At 46.1% G+C, this 21,048-nt stretch overlaps 1 protein-coding gene across 1 annotated transcript in view; it reads right to left on the minus strand.

Moving 5' to 3' along the window:
- Nucleotides 1–12,389: 12,389 nt before the first annotated feature.
- Fam102b (family with sequence similarity 102 member B) overlaps nt 12,390–21,048 on the minus strand; it is a 68,919-nt gene continuing 60,260 nt past the window's right edge. The window contains exons 10-12 of the mRNA XM_004636950.2: nt 20,949–21,018; nt 12,521–12,602; nt 12,390–12,430 (exon numbers count right to left, since the gene is read on the minus strand). Of these exons, the coding sequence (XP_004637007.1) occupies nt 12,560–12,602; nt 20,949–21,018 (113 nt within the window). The 3' untranslated portion in view covers nt 12,390–12,430; nt 12,521–12,559. The remainder of the gene's footprint in view (nt 12,431–12,520; nt 12,603–20,948; nt 21,019–21,048) is intronic.

Here is a 21,048-nt window from a genome sequence, read left to right on the forward strand (position 1 = left end):
CAGTCACGGTTGACCTGCACAATGCTTGGGACTATGAACCTGAAGATACTTGAGCCTGCCACACTGCCAAAGTTCAAAGTCTCAGTGACAGTTGAGCTCCCTTAGGGTTTGAACCTTTTCTTTTGGTGTTGTCTTATTTAAGTGACATTTAAGAAGTTTTAACATAAGCTGTTCTGAACTAGTGGAGACATGGCCGCTGTGCAGCCTGATTGCTCTTTACCTGCGAAAGGTGTTGGGGTTTAACTAAAAGCAGTGCGCTTTTTCAGTTGAAAATTTTCTTTGATGTTTTCTCAAGAATGAAGAAATTGGATATGCTGTGTTGATTTTGAATACACCTCTATTGATGTTAGAGCCATGTGTTGAATGATATAAAAACATTCAGAAGTGTACACTGTAATCTCAGCTAGTCAGGAAGCTGGGGCAGGAGGGTTATAAAATTGAGGTCTCCTGATCAGTTTACCAAGACCTTTTTCAAATAGAGATGGCTAGGGGTGTAGATCAGGGAGCAGTGGCCTACCGTGCTGAGGCCCTGTGCTCAGTTCCCACTTCTGGGGGGAAAAGTGATCAGCTATACTATTTGCCCCTTTTTTCAAGGGTTCTGAATAGCTTTAAAATAGTTCTATGATTCTCCTTCAGGCCAAATTCTTAGACCCTAAAAACATTTAAAAGGAATTCAGTATTTTTGTTTTTGTTTTCTGTATGTAGGACAGGCTCTACAGGGTCTCACTATGCAGATCGGATTCATAGTGATTCTCCTGTTTTCAGCCTCCCAAGTGCTGGGATTACAGGCGTGTGTGCCACCACACCCATTTATTTATTTATTTTTTCTGTGTGTGGCCAGCTCAGCCCACCAGGGGGCGGGGCTGGCTGGCATGTGGTGCTGGGGGATTGAACCGCGGTCCCTGTGCTTTGCTAAGCTTGTTCTAAGTAGGTGCTTTAGACCACTGAGCCATCTCACCAGCCCAGCCACACCCAGTCTTAATTGCCATCTCAGTGTGCCCCGAGGGTGGGGCCAGCACCACACACCGGGGATTGAACCCCAGTCCCTGTGTCTGCCTAAGTAGGTACTTTAGTCCACTAAGCTATCAGGCCAGCCCAGGTATTTATTTTTTGAGACAAGTCTTGCTCTGTCATTCAGATGCAGGTATTTGAACAGAGCATAGAGGTCTCTGATGTAACCACTGCCCTTTCCTTTTTCTTTTCTTTCTGTAATGCAGAGGATTGGGCCTAGGTTAAGCAAGCCACACCCCCAACCTGCCTCTTCTATGAGCACCTGTTTCTCTAGGAACTTACTACTTGGCACTGGGGTGGTCTTAACAGTGGGAGACAAAAAATACAGCTTGGCCCACGAGGGGAGGAAGTGGTTTAAAGGAGACTTTTCCGCCTAAGGCACAGGAGTCTGGTAAGCTACAGGTTGTGGCTGCTCAGACACGTCGGGACCTGTGTGTGTTTTGGTCACTGCTGTACTTAGTATGCCACCGTAGGGACAGAGGTGGCGGTCCAGTCTCCTGCTGCCATGTTCATATTCCACTCCAGCAGAAGGGGAAAGAGCAGGGAGAAGCGGCTGCCAGCTGCCTGGTCTGGTGGCTGCAAGTTTTCTAAGACCTTAACATGAGGTCTTCTGGCCACACAGCAGCAGCAGAAGCTGAGAAGCAGTTTATATTCTTGCAGGCCACGTGTTAACTTGGTGGCCTTCCAAACAACAAGAGGAAAAGGGACCCTGACAAACTGCCACAGCAGGAGTGTCTGACTGGCTTGAGATGGGCCCTGGTCAGGGTGCAGTGTTGTTCCCTGGGCAAGGCCTCCAGTGGGCGACTGCTGCAGCTGAACTTGGAAAGGATGGTAACTGGAAAGTAGATTCTGCTGACTCCTCTGCCAGGCCCCAGCACATCTGTCCTGGGTCTTCCCTCTGCCTGTGCTCAGGAGTGCGCATGACTTGGAGCTCTGTGTTCCTCCACCATCTCCCCATTCCATCCCCATGTGCCCTGCTCTTCCCCCAAAGACCTCGCACAACTTTCATCCTAAGGCTCCTTTCTGATGATTGCGCTTTTCTAGTGCTGCATTTTCTAGCCTGGGCAGCCTTTTATCCTTCTCCAGAGCTAACAGATGAAGTTGGTTGAAGCTTGATCACTTGATCCCTTGTCCTTTAAGAAGCCTTTCAGAGTGTATGACTGCCACCTGCAGCCCCCGTGGTCTTTCTTTGCACATTGAAAGGTTTATTAGCATTCTAAGCCAGAGATTGGTAAATATAGTAAATTTCTGCAGTGTGGCTTGAACCACAGCAATTCAGCTTTGCCTGAGTTGATGCAGAGGAGCAGCCCTAGGTAATGTAAACCTGTGCCTGTGTTTATTAAAGGGAGGAAGGTTTGGTCAATAGTCTGAAGACTCTTTTCTTGCTGGGGATCTATCCAGGGCCTTGTGCATGTTAGGCAAGTGCTCTACCACTGAGCCACACTTTCAACCCAGATCCTCCTTCCAGAGATTACCCTTCAGCAGCACAAAAATGGTGGAAAATTTTATAAAGGGAAAAGGCAAGTAGAGATTACAGTCCCAATTGATGTAAGTGCAGGGAGTGCCCGTCAGGCTTGCTAAGGAAGCAGGGCCTGGCACGGGAAACGTGTTCCATCTGAGACGGCTGTGCTCTTCTCAGGGCGCTGATTTCATATCCATTTAGGACAGCAAGGCCCGTCCTCGGGTCCAGGCGTCCTCGGGTCCAGGCGGCTATTGCTCATAGCAGTGGATACTGTGGACCTAGAGGGAGCATTAGTCAAGATTATTTCTAAGAATGGCCGGGACCAGGGAGATGGCTCAGTAGAATAAGCGCTTCCCTGGCAAGTGCAGGGGCCTGAATTCAATCCCTGGTTCCGCCAAGGGAAAAAAAAAAAAGTCAAATACCTGCAGTTTAAAGAAAGCTGAATATGTCAGCCCACATACTGTGTCCCCTCTGTTCTCTGTGCCCAGATGGTCTCAGACACTGCAGAGGAGGACCTGCCAGGAAGTGGTGTAGACGTCCTTTTCCCCATCAGAGCTGCTGTCCTTTCACTCCTGCTGTAGAGCATCTTGGCCAGTGCCTGGGACCACGCCGTACATTACAACATGCAGTGGTGAATGGCTGTTCTTCCTACTCCACTCAGTTCTGAGAATTTTCCACTGTCTGAGAAGCAGAGAACCTTTTGAATGCTTAATATTTTATGCTGTCTTCATACCTGAAAATTCAGTTTCGCAATCATGCCTTGGAATAAATGAGAGGCTTCTCAAGGTCCACCTGAGTGGGGAAGACTTGAAACCTTTTTTTGGTGCTAGTGTTTGAATCCAGGGCCATGTTTTCAGTAAGCGCACACTGTCATGGAGCTGCATGCCCAGAAAGAAGCTTTTCACTTCAGGTTTTCCTTTTTGGGGGTGGGGGTGATTCCTACTGGTAAACTATGTTGTACCTTCTATGTGGTGAAAGCATATTTGCTGCTTCCCAATTCCCAGGGCTCAGCACTGGTTTTAGATCGTGTGGTTTGAGGAGCTTCTGGTTGCAGGAGCTGGTGGAGGGAAAATTCATTTTCTCTTAGAACTTATGTTCTGGCAGAATTTAGTGCGGCTACCTTTAACTGCAGTCCTCCTCGGGGAAACAAGGAAGCAAACAAAAACCCCAAATGTTAAAGGATCTTTCCCTCTCCTCCTCCCTCCCCTCCCCTGCTCTGGAGCCAACCTGTGTGTGTGCTAGGCAAATGTGGAGCCACAGCCTTAAAACCTACCAATTAAAAAAATTGAAATTTTTCCTGTGATAATTTTAAAATTTAAGTTATGACAGCCAAGATTGACAGTTACTAAGTTAAGATTGACAGTTTAGAATTGTATAGAATTTAAAATAGATTTCATAACAGCCTAACTAAAACTTTTACCCTTAAGGGCTGGGGAATAAGAGCCTCTTGGGAATTCCTCTCAGTTGATTACCCCTGTAGAAGAGCAGTCCTGGCTGCTACCACTCATAGATTTGCAGTTGACAAAGTATCCACTTGTATTATACTATTAGCTTCACATTAATGGCATTTACTGTATATTTTGGTGCAACTTTAGTTTGTAAATGTATCTGGATGTACTTAATTATTATTGACTTTGCTTTTACAATACCTTCATAAAATGCATAAAATTCATGCTAAAACCCCCAAGCTGCTCAGAAGGATGCAAAGAAATGTCAAGTATTTGTTTTTTCCAATTCAGTGCAAGTAAAATTTAATTTTGTAAGAACTAGTGGATTTTTGTGGTATTACATTGGTTTTTCCCCCCCCCTAGGCAAATCACTGTAGGATAACATAGTTCATAAGGCAGAGGCCTCAAGCACGGCAACTTGGGTCCTGATCCCAAGAAACTGCACTGTAGGACAATGAAGAACATGATGCTATAGGAGGAAGTTTTATTTGTAGAGTTTTCTTTGAAAGGTTTCATTGTCACCTACTGCTGTCTCTATCAGGTTTCATTGTCACCTACTGTTGTCTCTTATCTCCAGGCTAGCTATGAAATAACACGTTACCAGATATTACCTCTAACTCCTATTCCCATGGCCTGAGAGCTGCAAAAACTTTCTGTTACCATCAAAAAACATCTGAGACATTTGCGGAGAGAAAAGATTAGCTTTTGGCTTAGTCTGGAGGGTCTGGTGCATGTTGCTCTGGGCCTTTGGCGAGGCAGCACATCATGGTAGGAGCACAGGGGAGAGCAAAGGCGCTTCCCTCATGGCTTGAGGCCACAAGAGGAAGAGGCCCGGGTTAGCCCCACAGCCCCCTTCCAGGGTAACCCCAAGCCTAAAGACCACCCACTAGGTCCCAGCTCTTCACAGCGCCTCCTTGAGGACATGTGGGCAGTTGGGGGCCATTCAAGATGGAAACCATTGCAGGAACCTAAAGATTTGTGGTTTCCAAGAAGCCTATGTCTTCGCAGCACTTCTCTCATTCAAGTTCAATTTCCAGGCCACTGAGATACGAACTCGGGCTCCTCAGCATCTTTGTAAGTCTCTCCAGAGACCCCCGCTCTGCCTCGCACAGCGGCCACCCTTCCCTACTTGTCTCACTCTCCCTGCCCCTTCGCTTCTTGGCCACACTTGGTTTCCAGCCTTCCCCTGTACAACATACTCAGTAAGACCGAGCTGCTGGACCATGTTCTCAGCGCTCAGCTGGTCAGGGGCTGCCAAGGAATCTTCCAGATCGAGGCAGCTCCCTGTTGGAGTTAGTAGGGTGAAACCCAACCGAATGCTGCCGCCTCGCACCCGGTCCTGTGGCATCCTGTTGAGCAGTCGCAAGTGGGAACTGGGTAGCATCGGCAGTGGCAGTGTGGAAATTTGAAGACTAAGAACAGATTTCTGTCGTGTGGAGGGTGCTAGGTATCAATTACAATAAACACGAAACATCTCGGGATAGAAAAGGGGGCACTTGCGAAAAATTTTTTTTTTTTAATATTATTGAGGTCTAGCAAGTTGGTAGGAACTAGAAGAGCTATACATATTTACAGTGTTAAATACTAGTTTCTGAAGCCCCACATGCCCATTATAAGCCTTTCTCCCCCCTTGAAAAATGACACTCCGTGCACCCTAGTTAGCGGTTCAGCTCCCGATTAGCCGCCAAGTTGCGCGCGCACTTTGCTTCCATGCTGTAATTATCTCCCATCTGCCTGCCTCATCCTGTCTGCTGCGCCTATAGGAAGGGCCCAACCTAGCTGTGAGCATTGGCTTTCCCTAGAAACACTGCTGCCTGCTTCTGCACCACTCCTTGACCCTTTGGACGCTTGGCGTCTCCTAATGGGCCGTTTGCCCACTGCGTCTCTGCCCAGGCCTGTCTCTGTTCGCTCTTTATCATGCTCATGCCTGCTTTCTGGTAGCAATCCTCACAGAACAGTAATTGCATTTGTTTTTTAGCCCCAGAACAGAGCAAAGAATTTCACCCTACTTACACAATGTTTTAAATTCTATTTTTAAGTTATTTGTCATTACTGAAAAAAACCCAGAAAATTGTTTTTCCTTTGGTCTTAATTCCATAGAACACACATGAAAGAGGGGCAGAGGGACTGAGCATTTAGCTCAGCGGCACAGTACCTGCTTGGCAAGCGTGAGCCTGAGTTCGATTCCACCCCCTCTCTGCTAAGGGGGCGGGGAAAGGGACAGATACAAGATGGCAGATAAGCCTGAATCATTGAAGTTCAGTGCCAGAAGGTGGCGCACTTTTCCTAAAGTACCTTGGAAAGTTCCACACTATAACAGATTGAAAATAAAATAAAAAACCTAGGTATGCCAACTGAAGAGATCTGGGATCTCGGGTGCAGCATAGCTAAGTTGCAGCTACTTAGGAAAGGCGTCTAAACCAATTAATACAGGAAGCTTCTGACATTTCCCTCTTTACATGGGTGTCCTCCCCAAAGCCTCCTGCAGTCATGGGCAGCTTCTGCAGTTTGTGATTAATTACTGTGGTTGTGGACGCTGCATCTGCCCGGGGGTGTAAGAAGGGGAGAGAGGCCAGCTCGCTGCTGGAGCTGCTGCCACACCCTTTGCTCTCTGCTCTTTGCCGCTGCCATGTGCCACTCTACCTTGGAGCCAGCTGAGTCTGGACTGAAACCTCCCTTAACTGTGAGTTAAGTAAACCTTTCGTTCCTTTATTTTGGTGTCGGGTATTTGTTCCAGCAACAAGAGAAGAGTAACTGAGACCGAGGGTTCATGAAAAATAAAGACCAGCAACCCAGGGACTACCTAAATGTGAGCCTTTCCTGTTTCCTATTTTTGGTGCATTTCACACAGCATAGGAATCCTTATGATTTTCTACTTGTAAAAATGGAAAGAAAGGCCTCATTAGGTGCTTCTGCCAAGTGAATGATATACAGGTACAGAAAGCAAAGAGGTAAGAACTGGCTACGCGAAGGACTGAGAGTGAGACGAAGACCAGGTAAGAAAAGTGGCTAGGACAAAACAAGGCCTGGCTTGGGAACACAGCACCTAGGTAAGCACAGGGTAGCCTGAGGGGTGAATCGGAAGTCCTGCCACAATGTGGTAGAGTCATCTTGGTGATCCTTTCTGATCCTGTGCTCTGGGGGGTTCTGGAGGGTTTCCCAGATATACTCTGCTCCCTACAACAAGCAGCAGTGTGCTTTTCCCTTGTGTGACTTTTAATGTGTGCTGTCCAGTGAAGCCCTGGCAGATGCAGAAGAGGACCTGGCCTCAAACTCAGACCAACCTACAGGTGGATAGTGATGGACCTTTAGAACTTTTAGTGCCACAAGTCTGCCACCACTAGCTATAGTTATTAGCTTTAAATTGCAATTACAATTTGCATGTCAGCACAGGGAACATATTGAAATTATCTTTTCTCCCTGAGGACCCTAGACAAAGAGGAAAAAGCAGGGCCAGGGATGTGGCTCAGTGGTACAGTTCTGCCTTGCATGCACAAGGTCCTGGGTTCAATCCTCAGTGCCACAAAAAAAGGGAGGGGAGAAAGGGCATGTAATCTCAGGAGGTTAGGGCAGGTGAGGAGCAAGTTAGGTGGCCCTGGGCAAGACCCTGTATTAAAAAATAAGAAGGGCTGGGATGCATTTCCGTGCTCCTTGGGGTCAACTCTCAGTACTAAAACCAAAATGGCCGGGGGGGGGATGGGTGAACTATCATTTGGTGAATGGGTATCCAGTACTGGCCAGTTAATAAACCATCCATATGACAAGAATACATGTATGCATGCAGATGCTACACAAAGGTAAATTTTGCTTTGATAAAGCACTCAGCATTTACCAAATTGTATATGCATTTTCTTTTTAAAGAAAAACGTCCTAAGTTCTTGGCACATTCTTCACATTAACTCACATGTTCTGTGTCACAACCTGTTGCAGTTGCTCACACCCCTTCCATGCTAAGGATAGGGTGGCCTGAGGAGGTGAATCAGAAGTCCTGCCACCATGTGGTACAGAGTCATCTTGGTGATCCTTTCCGGGGTGTGGAGCCAGACTCGGGGTTGCTTTCCTGCAAGGCCCGTGCCTGCACTGCTGCGCGGGCTGCGGGTCCAAGTCAGCCGGTGCAGGCGGGGCAAGGAGAGGAAACTCTGAGGGGCAAGTTACACTGGATGCTCACTTCTGTTTCCTTGCCTTGCAGAGTTATGTGAGGCGTCTTATCTAGTAATTTATTTTTTTTTTTGGTGGAACCAGGGATTGAACTCAGGCCTTTATGCTTGCCAGGCAAGTGCTTATTCTACTGAGCCATCTCCCCGGCCTTAACTAGTAGTTTAAATAGGAAGAGCATCTCAAGTTTTAAGATGTGACTTTTATTAACCATATATAATCACCTTTACATTATTACAAACATTTTACAAATAAAACATTTGTTTTTATTAAAAAAGGAAACATTTCCTGGATTTTTCATTGTACAATTGAAAGAAAGAAATACATGTAAACATGAAGGTCATTCTCCAAGTATTAGACAGAATACTGAAGGAATCACTTCTGTGAATATAAACTTGGCGGAGCTGGGGACCAAGCCTGGGGCCCGGATGCTGTGCCGCTGTGCCGCTGCGCCCCACCCCAGCGGCACCGACATCTTCATAAACCCTGCTGAGGCTGGGAGGATTGCACACGCACCGCCGAAGGAGCAGCTGAACGCCAAGGGGAAGGCGACCCCGCACAGCAGGTATTTCCAAAAAAGAAGTTTGTGTCAACTCTTAAATGTCTTCCCTTGCATGAAATTTGGCCAATGAATATCAGCAAAGATTTTTTTGTTATATACATAAGATAACGATAAACACTTGACAGTGCAGAATATGTTGCTTGTAACTGATACAATTTTTAATTTACAGACTATATTTGGTGTCAATTTTCTTGTATGGGAAGATGACCCACACGGCCATTTAAAACATTTTGTATACATTATCTTATGAAATCAGATATAATAAGGGAGTAAGACCTTTATTGTCAGAGCAGTCTTAAAAGAGGCTTACCTACAGGACTGTTTCAATTTTTATATTTTAGATTTCAGATTCTTTAACATCTTGGCTATTAACACTATGACAGTACCTAAGCTAGCCTACGAGCAGCAGCAGAACACAACTGAGCTAACGTACTTGATTATGTTCACGTGACGTACCATCTAAGGGAACTGACCAGGAATTTCTGAACTGCTCAGATTACAGACTTAAAAAATACAATACAACCCCATCATACGAGTCCAGCCTGTCTCTCAGGGATTTGTTACATATGCAGGAACCCTAACACATTTTTGAGTACTTCAGTGAGATATACAATAATACTGTGAGATATAATAAACTATTTTGAGTTCACAAAGTAGTTTAGATAGTATAGAAATTTGAAAGTCTGAGATTATTATGGATGTTCCAATTTATTAAAAAGTCACTGCTGCCTGAATTTTTTTTTTTTTTTTTTTTTTTTTAAGATAGGGTTTCACTATGTAGTTCAGGCTGGCCTTGAACTCACTACGTAGCCCAGTTCAGGCTGACCTTGAACATGTAATGGTTCTCCTGCCTCAGCCCCCCAACGGTGGGGATTTCAGGCATGTACTGTCATGCCCGTCTGACTATATTTTGAGCAGAAGTTAGGTGAAGATTTTTCTACTTTCTAGCAACAAAGGGGTGAAGTGGTCAACTTCTGTGGCTCTGAATTTTATTAGAAAAACGTAGTTTGGATATTCTGATAATTTTATGCTAGAACGGGCAATGGAATTTAGGATTGTTGCTCAGGACTATTAGGTCATGGGGTCCTAATCTACACGAGCTGTTTGTCTTCAGGGCCCGCCCTGCCCCTGCAGCCTGTCTGTCCCGGCCACGAGCTGCTGTCGCGTTCTTCTGACAGCAGTGAGAGTCATATCTCAGCACCGACACAGCCGTCTAGGGCTGTCTGTCTTTTGCTTTAGGATAGAATTACAAAAAGTTTTACCCATCTGCAAATTCTCCACAGTTTGACCATTTGAAATTTGACTTCACTGTTTTAAAAAAAATCAATCAAAAGTTTGTTTTTGAAGTCCAATTTAGTAGTGAGACCCTGATTACCCTGTAGACCCTTCCCTAAAATACAAAAAAGCAACAACAACAAAAAACAAAACAAAACACAAAAAAACCCAAAAACAGACGCGGTAGTTAGTAAGCTGCTGCTTCCAACAGCTGCCTGGTTAAGGAAGTCACAGTGCCACAGACCAGGCGGACTCTGACTGGTATTCTATAGGACTGCCCTGAAGTGCGTGTGCAGAGAATGCCACATGGCGCGAGCCTGAGGCAGGCGCCGTCATGAGCCCAGAGGACACAGCGGCCTGCTTTCCTCCTGCTCACTGTCTCCAGTAACCAAGATGGACTTGTTGGCTGCTACCGCGAAGGGAAGGCTTTTTTTTTAACTCAGGCCCTTTCTACTGAGCTATCTCCTCGGCCCTCGAGAAGGCGTTTATGCTTTTCAAAATCTATTTAGATTTTTTTAAAAAAGCATTTTAAACTGGATTTTTCAATGGAGGAGAGTTTTATTGCTGGTTTTGGCTCATGGAAGAATTCTGTACCATTTTAAATGCCAAGAATTCATCTCATATAATGACACAGGCCTGGCGTAGTCAAATTTGGGAGGACAGAAGCACTGTCCTGACTACAGGACCTTTCATATGTCTGACACCTTTCATAACCTCACTGAACTACAATCTACTGTTGTTTTATTTTATCTTTATCTATTTATTTGTGGTACTGGGAATCAAACTCAGGACCTTGCGCTTGCCAGGTAGGTGCTTGTGCCCTGAGCCAAGTCCCCAGTTCCAATCTACTGTGGTTTTACATTTAAAACTATGAAATTATTTGCAGAAGTGCCAATAAAAAATACAGCCTAGAAATAATATTCTGAAAATAGAAAAATATATTTTTAAAAATTTCAATTTCTCTTAACATCTTTGCATCTCTATTTAAAACTTTCTTTCCATAATTCTTTTTAAAATATATCTGCAAAAATAAAAATGAAGCTGTAGGCACGGTGGCGCCTCCTGTAATCCCTGCTAGTCAGGAGGCAGCAGGAGGATTGTGAGCTCCAGGCCAGCCTGGGGAACCCAGTGAGACTTGGACTCAAAAGAAAACATAAGGAAGGGCTGGGGTGTAGCTAAGCGTGGTCCCCAGCACCGCACCCATGAAAAAAAAAGTGTACGTAACTAAAGACTCATAAAACCCTCTCTCTTAGTATTAAAAATATCCTGAAACAGGGTGTCATCTAACAGTTTCAGAATTTATTAAAGGGTGGTACTGAATTAATATGGAATGTCCAATTCTTGAAATATTAAAGCCCTAACATGAAAGACTACATTTTTCTCCAAATCCTCTGTTTTGATAAAATAATTTGTATTCTAATAATTTTATTTCCCCAATGTGAAAATACCTAGGCTACAGTAGCTCCATTCTAAAAGCCATATTTGATGTATGCTACACTCCACTCTTGCCTCAGAATGAGCAGCTCTGCCACTGAGCAGACTGCGAGCCCTGCACCGCCCAGGACACGGGGCAGCACCCCGGCTCTGTCCTCTGCCGGTCAGAGTGAGTTCCAGGTCCAGGTAAGGCTGAATTCACAGAGAAGGCTGTGCTGTTGCTCATATCACCAGTTTCCTCTTCTTCTAAGCTTGAATGCTGAAACCAGCAGGTCTGAATATTCAGCAATTTTAAAACAGCTGTTCCCCTAGGCGCCTTATGGCAGCCTAACATGGTGACTGCAAGCTTATTTGGAATTATAGGGTGGGTTCTGCAGCTCATCTGATATTAATGACCAGTAACCATCTCCTGAATATTGTACAATATGAGTTACATCCATTCACTTCTCAGACTTAAATACACTGCTCATTTGCTTTATGGAAGACACACTTACAATTCTCAGTAAGGGTTTTACGTATTATAGTATATAACATTTTCCTCTACTTCATACCAATTATGGCATCAAAAGGAATTAACAGACTTAGTTCAGTAATGTAGCTAGTATATAGTATGGAAAGTTTCCTTCATGAGAATTATAATTATCTTGACAGAATTTATAGGATTTAAGTTATACTCACATATTTTTTATTGTAAAATTAAAATAAAAAACGTAAGAGTCTAAACCTGTTTAACACCCGACCCAGATTTCACACCTGCATACGAGTTAACCTCGGTGTGTCTGCAGCCTCCCCCACATGTCCAGGACCTCAGGGGCAGCAGACTCTGCGGCCAGCCCTGGTGTACTGCTTTGTGACCGCCACGAAGACAGATGTTCCCCTGAGCAGGTGAGAAAGATCGGTGGCAGGTGCTTTTGGAGAAGAAACTAAATGGCAGCTTCCCTCTTAATAGATGGACTTCATTTTTAAAAATAGGTATGTTTTTTCTTAACCAGATGTGGTGGCACATGGCTATAATCCAGCACATGGGAGCTGAGGCAAGAGGATCGATGTGAGTTCAAGGCCAGCCCGAACTATAGTTAGATCCTGTTTAAAAAAAATCATAAAAATTTCATAAAAACCATACATTTTTCTCAAGTGCTGCCCTAAAATGCTTGTTCCACCCACTGCGTATACCTGAAGTCCACGGGAAGCGTCAGGTCGCCGGCGCGGCTCCTAGCGTTTGATCACAACTTGTTCATAAGCTCCAGACCCCACCCTGAAGCAGAAAGTGCACAGAAAGCGTCAGACATGGAGCTGCAGTTCTTGAACTGTCCTATGTAACTCGACCTCAGAGATGGTGCAGTAAGCCTTTTTCTACGGGGTTTAGAAGTATCACAGGGGCTGGTGAGATGGCTCAGTGGTCTAAAGCACCTACTTAGAACAAGCTAAGCTAAGCAAAACACAGGGACCGCGGTTCAATCCCCCAGCACCACATGCCAGACAGCCCCGCCCCCTGGTGGGCTGAGCTGGCCACACACACATAAATAAATAAATAAAAAATTAAAAAAAAAAAAAGTATCACAGATTGAAAATATTTGGAATAGTAAATGTTTATAATACACTGGATTAGTCTAGCCCTTGACTCTCTTATTTCCATAGTAATCTAGTAATATTTACAGATTTCACACAATACTTACAGTAACATTTATAGTAACAGAGATTGTGGCAAGGAACATTCTCTTCAAATGTGTTTATGTATAAATCCTGTTATCAGTCTCATCCAGCTGGGAGTCAGGCGCTACATGGATTAATGATGACAGTCTTTTGCTATAACGGTGAGTAGTATATAACATTTTAACGTATCTTTCTAGTAACCACCCTCTCCCCCATGGTCTAGAGCTCCTGCATGTACAAAATTCTCCAAACGCAGCCTTCTCAGGAGCTGCAACTACACATGCCACAGCACCCAGTGCTAGGGTTTTTTTTTTTTTTGGCTACTGAACAAAAGAAATTTATTTATTTTTTTTCTGTCTTGTAAGGCTGCAAACCCAAGATCAAGATGCCATCAGGGATGGTGTCCGGTGAAGGCCCTCATCCCAGCTTGCAGATGGCTGCCACCACGGCCCAAGCCGACTGCAGCCTTGCCTCACCTTTCTCCTGCGTGCACAGGAAGCAAAGAGGTCACTCATTGGGTTTTTGTTCCCTTTTCATAAGGTTAGAAGACTCTGGCTATGGTCTGGATGTTCAGTGGCCCTTAAATTTCATCTGCAAAGTCTGAGCCCCAGCGGTGATGATCTTAGGAGGTGCTGTGGACCTTTAAGAGGTGGGGGCCAGCGCTAGGGTTTTTTGATGAGTATGCCAAAGTGTCTTTTGTCTGTCTGGTAGCACTGGGCCTTGAACCTAAGGCCTTGCTCATGCTAGGCAAGCACTCCACCACTGAGGGACATCTACAGGACTTTTGTTTTGAGCAGGTTTGCCTCAAACTTTTGATTCTCCTGCCTTTGCCTCCTGACTAGCTGGAACTCTGGGTGTGTGCTACCATACCAGGCTGCAAACGTTCTCATACGTGCTTGCTGTTGTAAATTATACCTGTGTAATGGCAATTTGAAGGGAAAACGATCTTGAAAATGGGTTTATTTCCTCACTAATTTGGAGTAGCAGACTGTTGGTTGTTCCCCTAAATTCGTTTTCCCCTTCTCCACAGTTTAGGGTTACAAGCCTACTGAGCTAGACACCACATTTCCTGAGCGCCCCTGTAGGTAGGTGGCTGTGTGACTAAGTTTTCCCTAGGGAACATGAGTGTAAAACGTGCACGTCAGTTAACTTCGACGGAAAGGCAAGGAGGGTGGTGTAGTTTGAGCAGCCAGGCCACTGTATTTTGGGGTTATGGCTGTGACCCTGAAAAAAAATACATGTTTTTAAATGCATTTGGTTGTTATAGGGTCTCCTTATGCAGCTCAGACTCACAGTGATCCTCCTGTTTTCAGCCTCCCCAGCACTGGGGTTACAGGTGTATGCCCCTATGGCGGAACTCTGTGGCCTGCTCCGCCCACCAGGGGGGCAGGGCTGGTGCAGCATGTGGTGCTGAGGATTGAACCCAGCTCCGTGCGCTTGCCTAAGCTTGGCTAAGCAGGCGCTTTGGTCTGCTGAGCTATCTCGCCAGCCCCTACATGGAGAATATTAAGAGGCTTAGCATTTGCGAGCTTTCTGAATGAACTAGCTCTGAGGATATTCAAGGAGTGGCTCCGGCAACACAGGCTTTTTGTTGTTATGATTGTGAGGCTCTCAGTACTTTGGCTCTAGGTCATAATAGAATGAACATGTGTTTTCCATCTATTGTTGCCTGGTCTGCCAGGATAAAGGTTTTCTAAAGCTTGTAAAAATACATGGGGTCTTTTAGATGACAGCTGGCTTTGTATTTCTAAGTTGGATCATCCCTCCTCCCTGGAAGCACCCCAGGTGACCAGGAGCCGACCTGGTGGGCTGCACACAGCCCATGTGGGAGGGACTTGCGACTGAAAGTGATCACCAGGCACAGGTTTCCCGTTTCCTCACTTGGAAAAACGCTGGGATCCACCCTAGTACCTGACATTTCACTTTGAGCACGCCAGAATTCAGCAAGGCCAGGAGCCTCCTCCAGTTCTGGTCTTGTCCCTTAAGGTAAGACGCTCAAAGGTGGTGCTAAGGCAGGGGCTACCACTCTGCCACGGGCCAAGCTGGGCTTAGCTGACTGCTTCGAGCCAGCTCTTCCTACAGATGCAATGTATAGAAGACCAGAATCTTCAACGGAGCGCCGGTGCACACCCACCCACAGCTATGATAATCCGAGTTTGAAAGAGCCCTGGTGAGCTTCCGACAGTGTAACAGGAAGTGGACTGGTCCTCCTGCCTTAAACGGTCAGAAATCAGAACATGCAAAATAGAGCACACATGCAGGACTGACAGGCAGTACGCACTACTCCCAAGAGGAAGGAAGCCAGGGAGACGGCTCCTTGGGGCTTCAGCTGTCGCCTGAAGCAGGTTCCTTCAGGACTCTCCAAGCCTGCAGCGAGGGAGAACCAACACTGCCTGTCTACCGAGGAGCCAGAGGTCCAAGCTCAGAGGGGCTGGGGCTACCACTGAGGGTCCGAGTACCAGAAGAGAGGATGGGAGAATATAATGGCCGGATTATTTCCAAAACTGATGAAAATTATATACCCATACACAGATCCCCAAAGTTCAAGGAACTCCAAGCAGAATAAACACAAAGAGAAACACACCATGGCCCATCACGACAAACTGCTAGTGAGAAAATCCTAAAAGTAGCCAGAGATAAAAGACAGTGGCATTAATAGGCAAGTAAAAACATAAACACAAGAACATAAACAAAAAAAATCTTGCCAGAAACAATGAAAAGTTCCCAAGGCTGACAAGCAGGCGCCCAGCGACCCTGTGGGAGGCCCTGGGCCTGCTAGAGCGAATCACGGCCTCGGACACGCTACTACAGACAGCCGTCCGTGTCCCTGTGTGCTCCTGCTCTGCCCACTTGCCGGGTCTGCTTTTCCTCAACTGTGACTTCTCATGCTTTTTCCTTTCTCTGGGAAGTAGTTCTGGTTTCAGCTGCGCCACTACAGTTCACGTCAGAGCTGATCTAACGATCCACGTCACTGCACGCCCACACGTACCAGCAGCACGGTGGGTACCTCAAGCAGACCAGGTTCCACAGTGATGCTCCAAGACAGGCCCTCAGCTGGTGCTCACAGGTCACTTGAACGTTTGCTGAGTGCCAGCCACTGTTCTTTTTTTTTTTTTTTCCAAGCTAAACTGTATCCAGCTTTATTAAAGATACTTTTCATAAACAATCATGGTATTTCAGGCAGGACATGGGCACACAATCTTTAACAGTATACGACAACTTTCAAACTCCCTTCTTGGATGGACTACCAAAAATCAGAAAGCCACTATAAAATCCAATGAAGTCTGCATTTGAGGCTCTGAAGTAGGGATGGTTTAGAGTGAGGGTTGACATTTCACATTTGGCATGTTGTTCAACAACTTTTCACAAGCCGACCTTGACTTTCGGGAAATGAAAATGGCAGAATTACCAATCTGAAGAGCCACAATCTAGAAAAGGAAATCAATTGTTCTTGTGGGACACCACCTCAGCATTACTGGCGAGTCCAGATTGCCTGACACACTGGTAACATCACTTTCGGGAATTAGATCCCAATAGGTCTCTGGGCTTAAGGGAGTTAAGCCTATGCTGATGGCAGAGGAAAGGAAGACATAAAATGAACTGGGAGCTGTCCCGTACCACAAGGCATTTATGCCAAAGTGGCCACATGTGTAACATCAGGGAATCCCTCCTCCTGGGAGCCAGGAGGAAGTCTCTCAGAACCAGCAGGGAAAGGTACCTTCCCCACATCAGTCCAGCTTTGGAGACACTGTCCTACTGACAGATGCTCCTTCCCCCCAAAACAACAATGAAGTGTTCTGTGTGCTAACAACATAGCTTAAAAAAAAGTAAAATTCTGCATTTTTATAAAACTTGATAAAAAAATAGTATTTCAAACTGTACAGTCACCAGAAGTACACAGTTATAAAAAATGCACACACTTCACTTGGCATCTCCAGCACCTTCAGCTTTTTGTGCCTGGTCTGTTTTAGCATCTCCATTTTCTGCAGGGTTATTTCCATCCTTGCTGGCATCAGCTTTTCCCTTTTTCCCTTTGGGTACCTTCTCTCCCTTCTTTGCTGGCCCCTTTTTAGGCTTGGGCTCTGGCTTTGGAGGAGCTGGTTTAGCAGACAACCTTGCAGATCTTCTCTGTGGTTCATCCTTCACCTTGGCTTTATCACCTTTAGCATCCCCTTCAGCCCTCTGGAGGCAGAGGCGGAGGCGGGGTGCCATTGCCATGGCAGCCGTTGAGGGCGGGCTGAGGCGGAGCCACGCCCCCAGCCACTGTTCTGCAACGTATACATCTTACCTCTTTTATTTTACATCTTACGATTCTTATGAGGCAGCTTCCATTAGCAGTGAGGAAACTGAGGCAGAGAAGACGCAGCTAGAAGTACTGTTCAGAACCCAAGCAACCTAATCTCAGAGCCCGTGCTGAGAACTCCAATGATGCAGTTGTTCAGCTAGCAAGTAAGAGATGTGATTTGCCAAGATCATTACTAAGCTGGGTTGTGATGGCTAAATCAGAAATCCAACATCTCTCCCTTTGGCCTAGTCTCTTTTCCCCAGGACACATTCTGACTTTTCTTGGCCTTTCTGCAGCTTGTAATGGGGAATTTTTATGTACCTCAACCCTGATCGCACACTTTATAGACTTTTTCAACTGGATGATCTGTTCTACCTTTGAGTCTATGTCTTGTCTATTCTATTGACTGAATCCAGGGCCTTGCACCTGCTAGCTAGGCAAGCACTCTCCCAAATAAACTGCATCCCCAGTTCCAGATGATTATTCTAACATTCATCTGGAATGGGGGTGGCAACCAGAATTATTTTACTATATAAATGCCCTTATGTCCTCAGTTCTATTTCTTTGGTACAGAGTTTTGCTATGTAGCTCGGACTTACAGTGATCCTTCTGTCTCAGCCTCCCCAGCACTGGGATTACAGGAGTGTGCCACTATGTTTGTTTATGGTGGCCAGCACAGCATGCGGTACCAGGGACTGCACCTGGGTCCTTGTGCCTTCCAGGCAGGCACTTAGATGACCGAGCTAAGTTCTACACGAGTTTTTAATTGGAAGTCATCTTTGTCCTAAATAACAATACTGATGAAGAGAACATGCTCAGAGCTTTCTGTGTGCCAGATGCTGTGTTATTTTTTGTAAGTCATATAATGTGATCTTCATAAAAAAACCCAACCTTATGAAGTAGGTAACTTGTTTATTTTCTGGTACTGGGAATCAAAATGAGGACCTGATGCCTGCCAGGCAAGCGCTGTGCTACTGATACTGAGCTACATCCCCAGCCCTAGATAACTGGTCTCTCTCATTTTACAGGTGAGGAAACTTAGACTGTTACAGAGGATAAATACATCTGTAAAGAGTGAAGAGTCAGAATTCGATCCCAGGTAGTCTGATGAGAGGGGTCACATTCTGATCATTATTTAAACTCCTTATGGTTGGAATCATACTTCTACCTGCTTCTCTGCTATCAGCCTCTTTCCTCTAATCAAACTAGGCTGCCTTCCTAAAACACCAACCCGACAAGTCATTTCCCTGCCTCCCACTGTACCTGGGAGAAAGGAACGGTACCGCTGACCGAGGCCCCTTACAGCTGGGTTCCAAGACACCTGCCAGCCACGTCTCAGAGCCCCTTCCACACGGCCCGCTCCTCAGAAGAGCCTGTTGGCCAGCAATCTGCTGAGCAGGCTGTGTAACATCATTCCTCGGTCACCACGGTGCAGCGCTGAAGTGCCGTGGGCTTCGTTCTCAGACAGCAGCGCGACTCTTGGTTTCATCACTTAGCAATTTCAAGATGTTGGGACAGATGATCTCTACTTTGTGTCTTTGTTTCCACTTTTTAAATACCACAGTGTGTGGTGAGCACTGATGGGAGACAGGGCAAGGAGTGACCACAGGCACGTGCCTAAGTCTGGCGCATGGCTGGTAACTGCTCAATGCATAATTATTACCATCTAATTTTACTTTTGGAGGCAGGGTCTTCCTATGTAGTGCTGGCGAACCTTGAACTCGCAGCAATCCTCTCTCAGCCTCCCAACTGCTAGGACGACAGGCGTGCGCCACCACGCCTGGCTTCATCATACGATACCACAGAGTCATTCTATTTGCTCCTAGTACCAGGAGCACCTGCCCTCCCCTATCTGCCCTACAAACCCCCATTTATCTTTGATTCTCCCAAAGACTCTTCAAGTGTCGGCTCTCTCTGGATGTCTCTCTGGTGCGGGCCTGCTGTTCTCTCAGAATCACAGCACTGAAGCAGCCACAGACAGTAAGCAGGGGCAGGCGTGTTCCCATGTCACTTGCTTCATAAAAACAGGCAGCGGCATGCCGATCGATCCACCGGCTGCAGCCGACCAGTCTCGCGGGCTAGAGAGTGGTGGCGAACCCATGAGAGTGAAACTGGCTCTGCTGGCACGCGAGCCAAGTGGTGAGCTGCTTAGTTAAAAATGAAAACCTCACCATGCATTTGTTTCCCTGCAGCGCTGACACTTTGTGACACCCAAGAGGGGTCTGGGTTCTCATCTCCAGATGCTTCCCATCACTGTGCGACCATTAGCGGGCAGGGGTAAAAGGCGTTTTTGCCTGTGTCCTTACTTACCCGCTGGCTCAGTCCTTACTGGATTTAGTGAGTGCACAGGCTAATAAATGTTAATGAAAGGCCTGAATTCAGTTACTGCTGCTACAATCCCCTTTTTCAAACTCCTTCTCGACAGCATCTTTGTGGGGCCTTTCCTAGCCTGCTGTTGAGGGGAGCATTTGCTGCCAGACTCTTTGTATCCTTTGGGTGGACGTGGAGGAAATGCTCAATAAAATGACTACTGATAGAATAAATCTAAATTTTTCCAGTTTTAAGCCTAAGAGAGCAACTGCCTGGCCGGGGCTCCCTAGGCCGGCGCCTGCCCTCTCTCTGCAGCCACGCAGGCTGTTCATCAACATTAAACAGAGTGCTGAGTCGCGGGGGTGATGGGAGCAGGGAGCAGGGAGCGCTCAAGTTCCAGGGGTCTCCTGCACTTCTGTGCTCACCACTCCGCTCTAGTCAGGGTGTGCTGCTAACCTAAAAACCTGAGATCTGTCAAAATCCGAAGCTTTCTGAGGGTTGCGTGATGCTTAAAAGGTTTCAGAGCATCTCAGATTTTAAGCTCAGCTGGTAAAAGTGCAAATATTCCAAGATCCACACCTTTCTGTGGAACACTGCTGGAGCGAGCACTGTGGGCGTGGGGAGCTCGACCTTGCTCAGAGGCAAGGTGCTACGTCTAGCAGATGAGCTTGCTTCTGGAGTTGCGGCCTTCCCAAAGTGCCACAACTACGTGGAAGCTGTGTGAGACTCCATGGGTTAGAGAAGAGTGAGTACAGAAAAGTTAATCACTAGCATGTACTACCGCGTAGGTCCATAACACTGACAATATACAGGGCTACCCACCGAGGACTGGGGATGGCTTCGCAGCACAGTGCCTGGCTGGCAAGGGCAAGGTCCTGAGTTCGAGTCCCAGGACAAAAAAGAAAAAGACTAAAATGCAATTTGGGGCTGGGTGTGCAGCTCAATGTAGAACACCTGCCAAGCATGCATACGGCCCTGGGTTCAAGCCCAGGACTACAAAACAGAAAAAGATGAAAATGTAATTCTGCTTTCCTGTGTCTAAAATATTAAAGACTAAAACTCTTCTAGATATATCTTTTAATATCATAACCTGTCCGGTGCTCTACTAGCCCTTTACTAATATCTTCTAAAAATACACTCAAGGAAATTAGCAGACATATAATGTAAAAGAAATTCTAAAAATAAGGAAAAGTGAGAGCGCTACTAAGACCTGTTAATTCGTCTCCTGTAGCTACTGCTACTTGTGTTTTCCAGCTTTCATGTACTGAAGACCCTGAGATCTTTGGCCCCTGCTCACGACATTCCCTAACCAGTCCATCTGAATTGTGTGAAGGTGCCATTTGGGCTACGTACCTATTTGGAAGGTGGTGACTGCCAAAGGCTGTGCTTCCCCCAGGCCCCACAAATAACCTCAGGCCTTCTTCTGTAACACACAAACAAAACATCTCTCAGA

Source organism: Octodon degus, unplaced genomic scaffold (genome assembly GCF_000260255.1).
Source record: "Octodon degus isolate 3935 unplaced genomic scaffold, OctDeg1.0 scaffold00084, whole genome shotgun sequence".
Lineage (NCBI taxonomy): Eukaryota > Metazoa > Chordata > Mammalia > Rodentia > Octodontidae > Octodon > Octodon degus.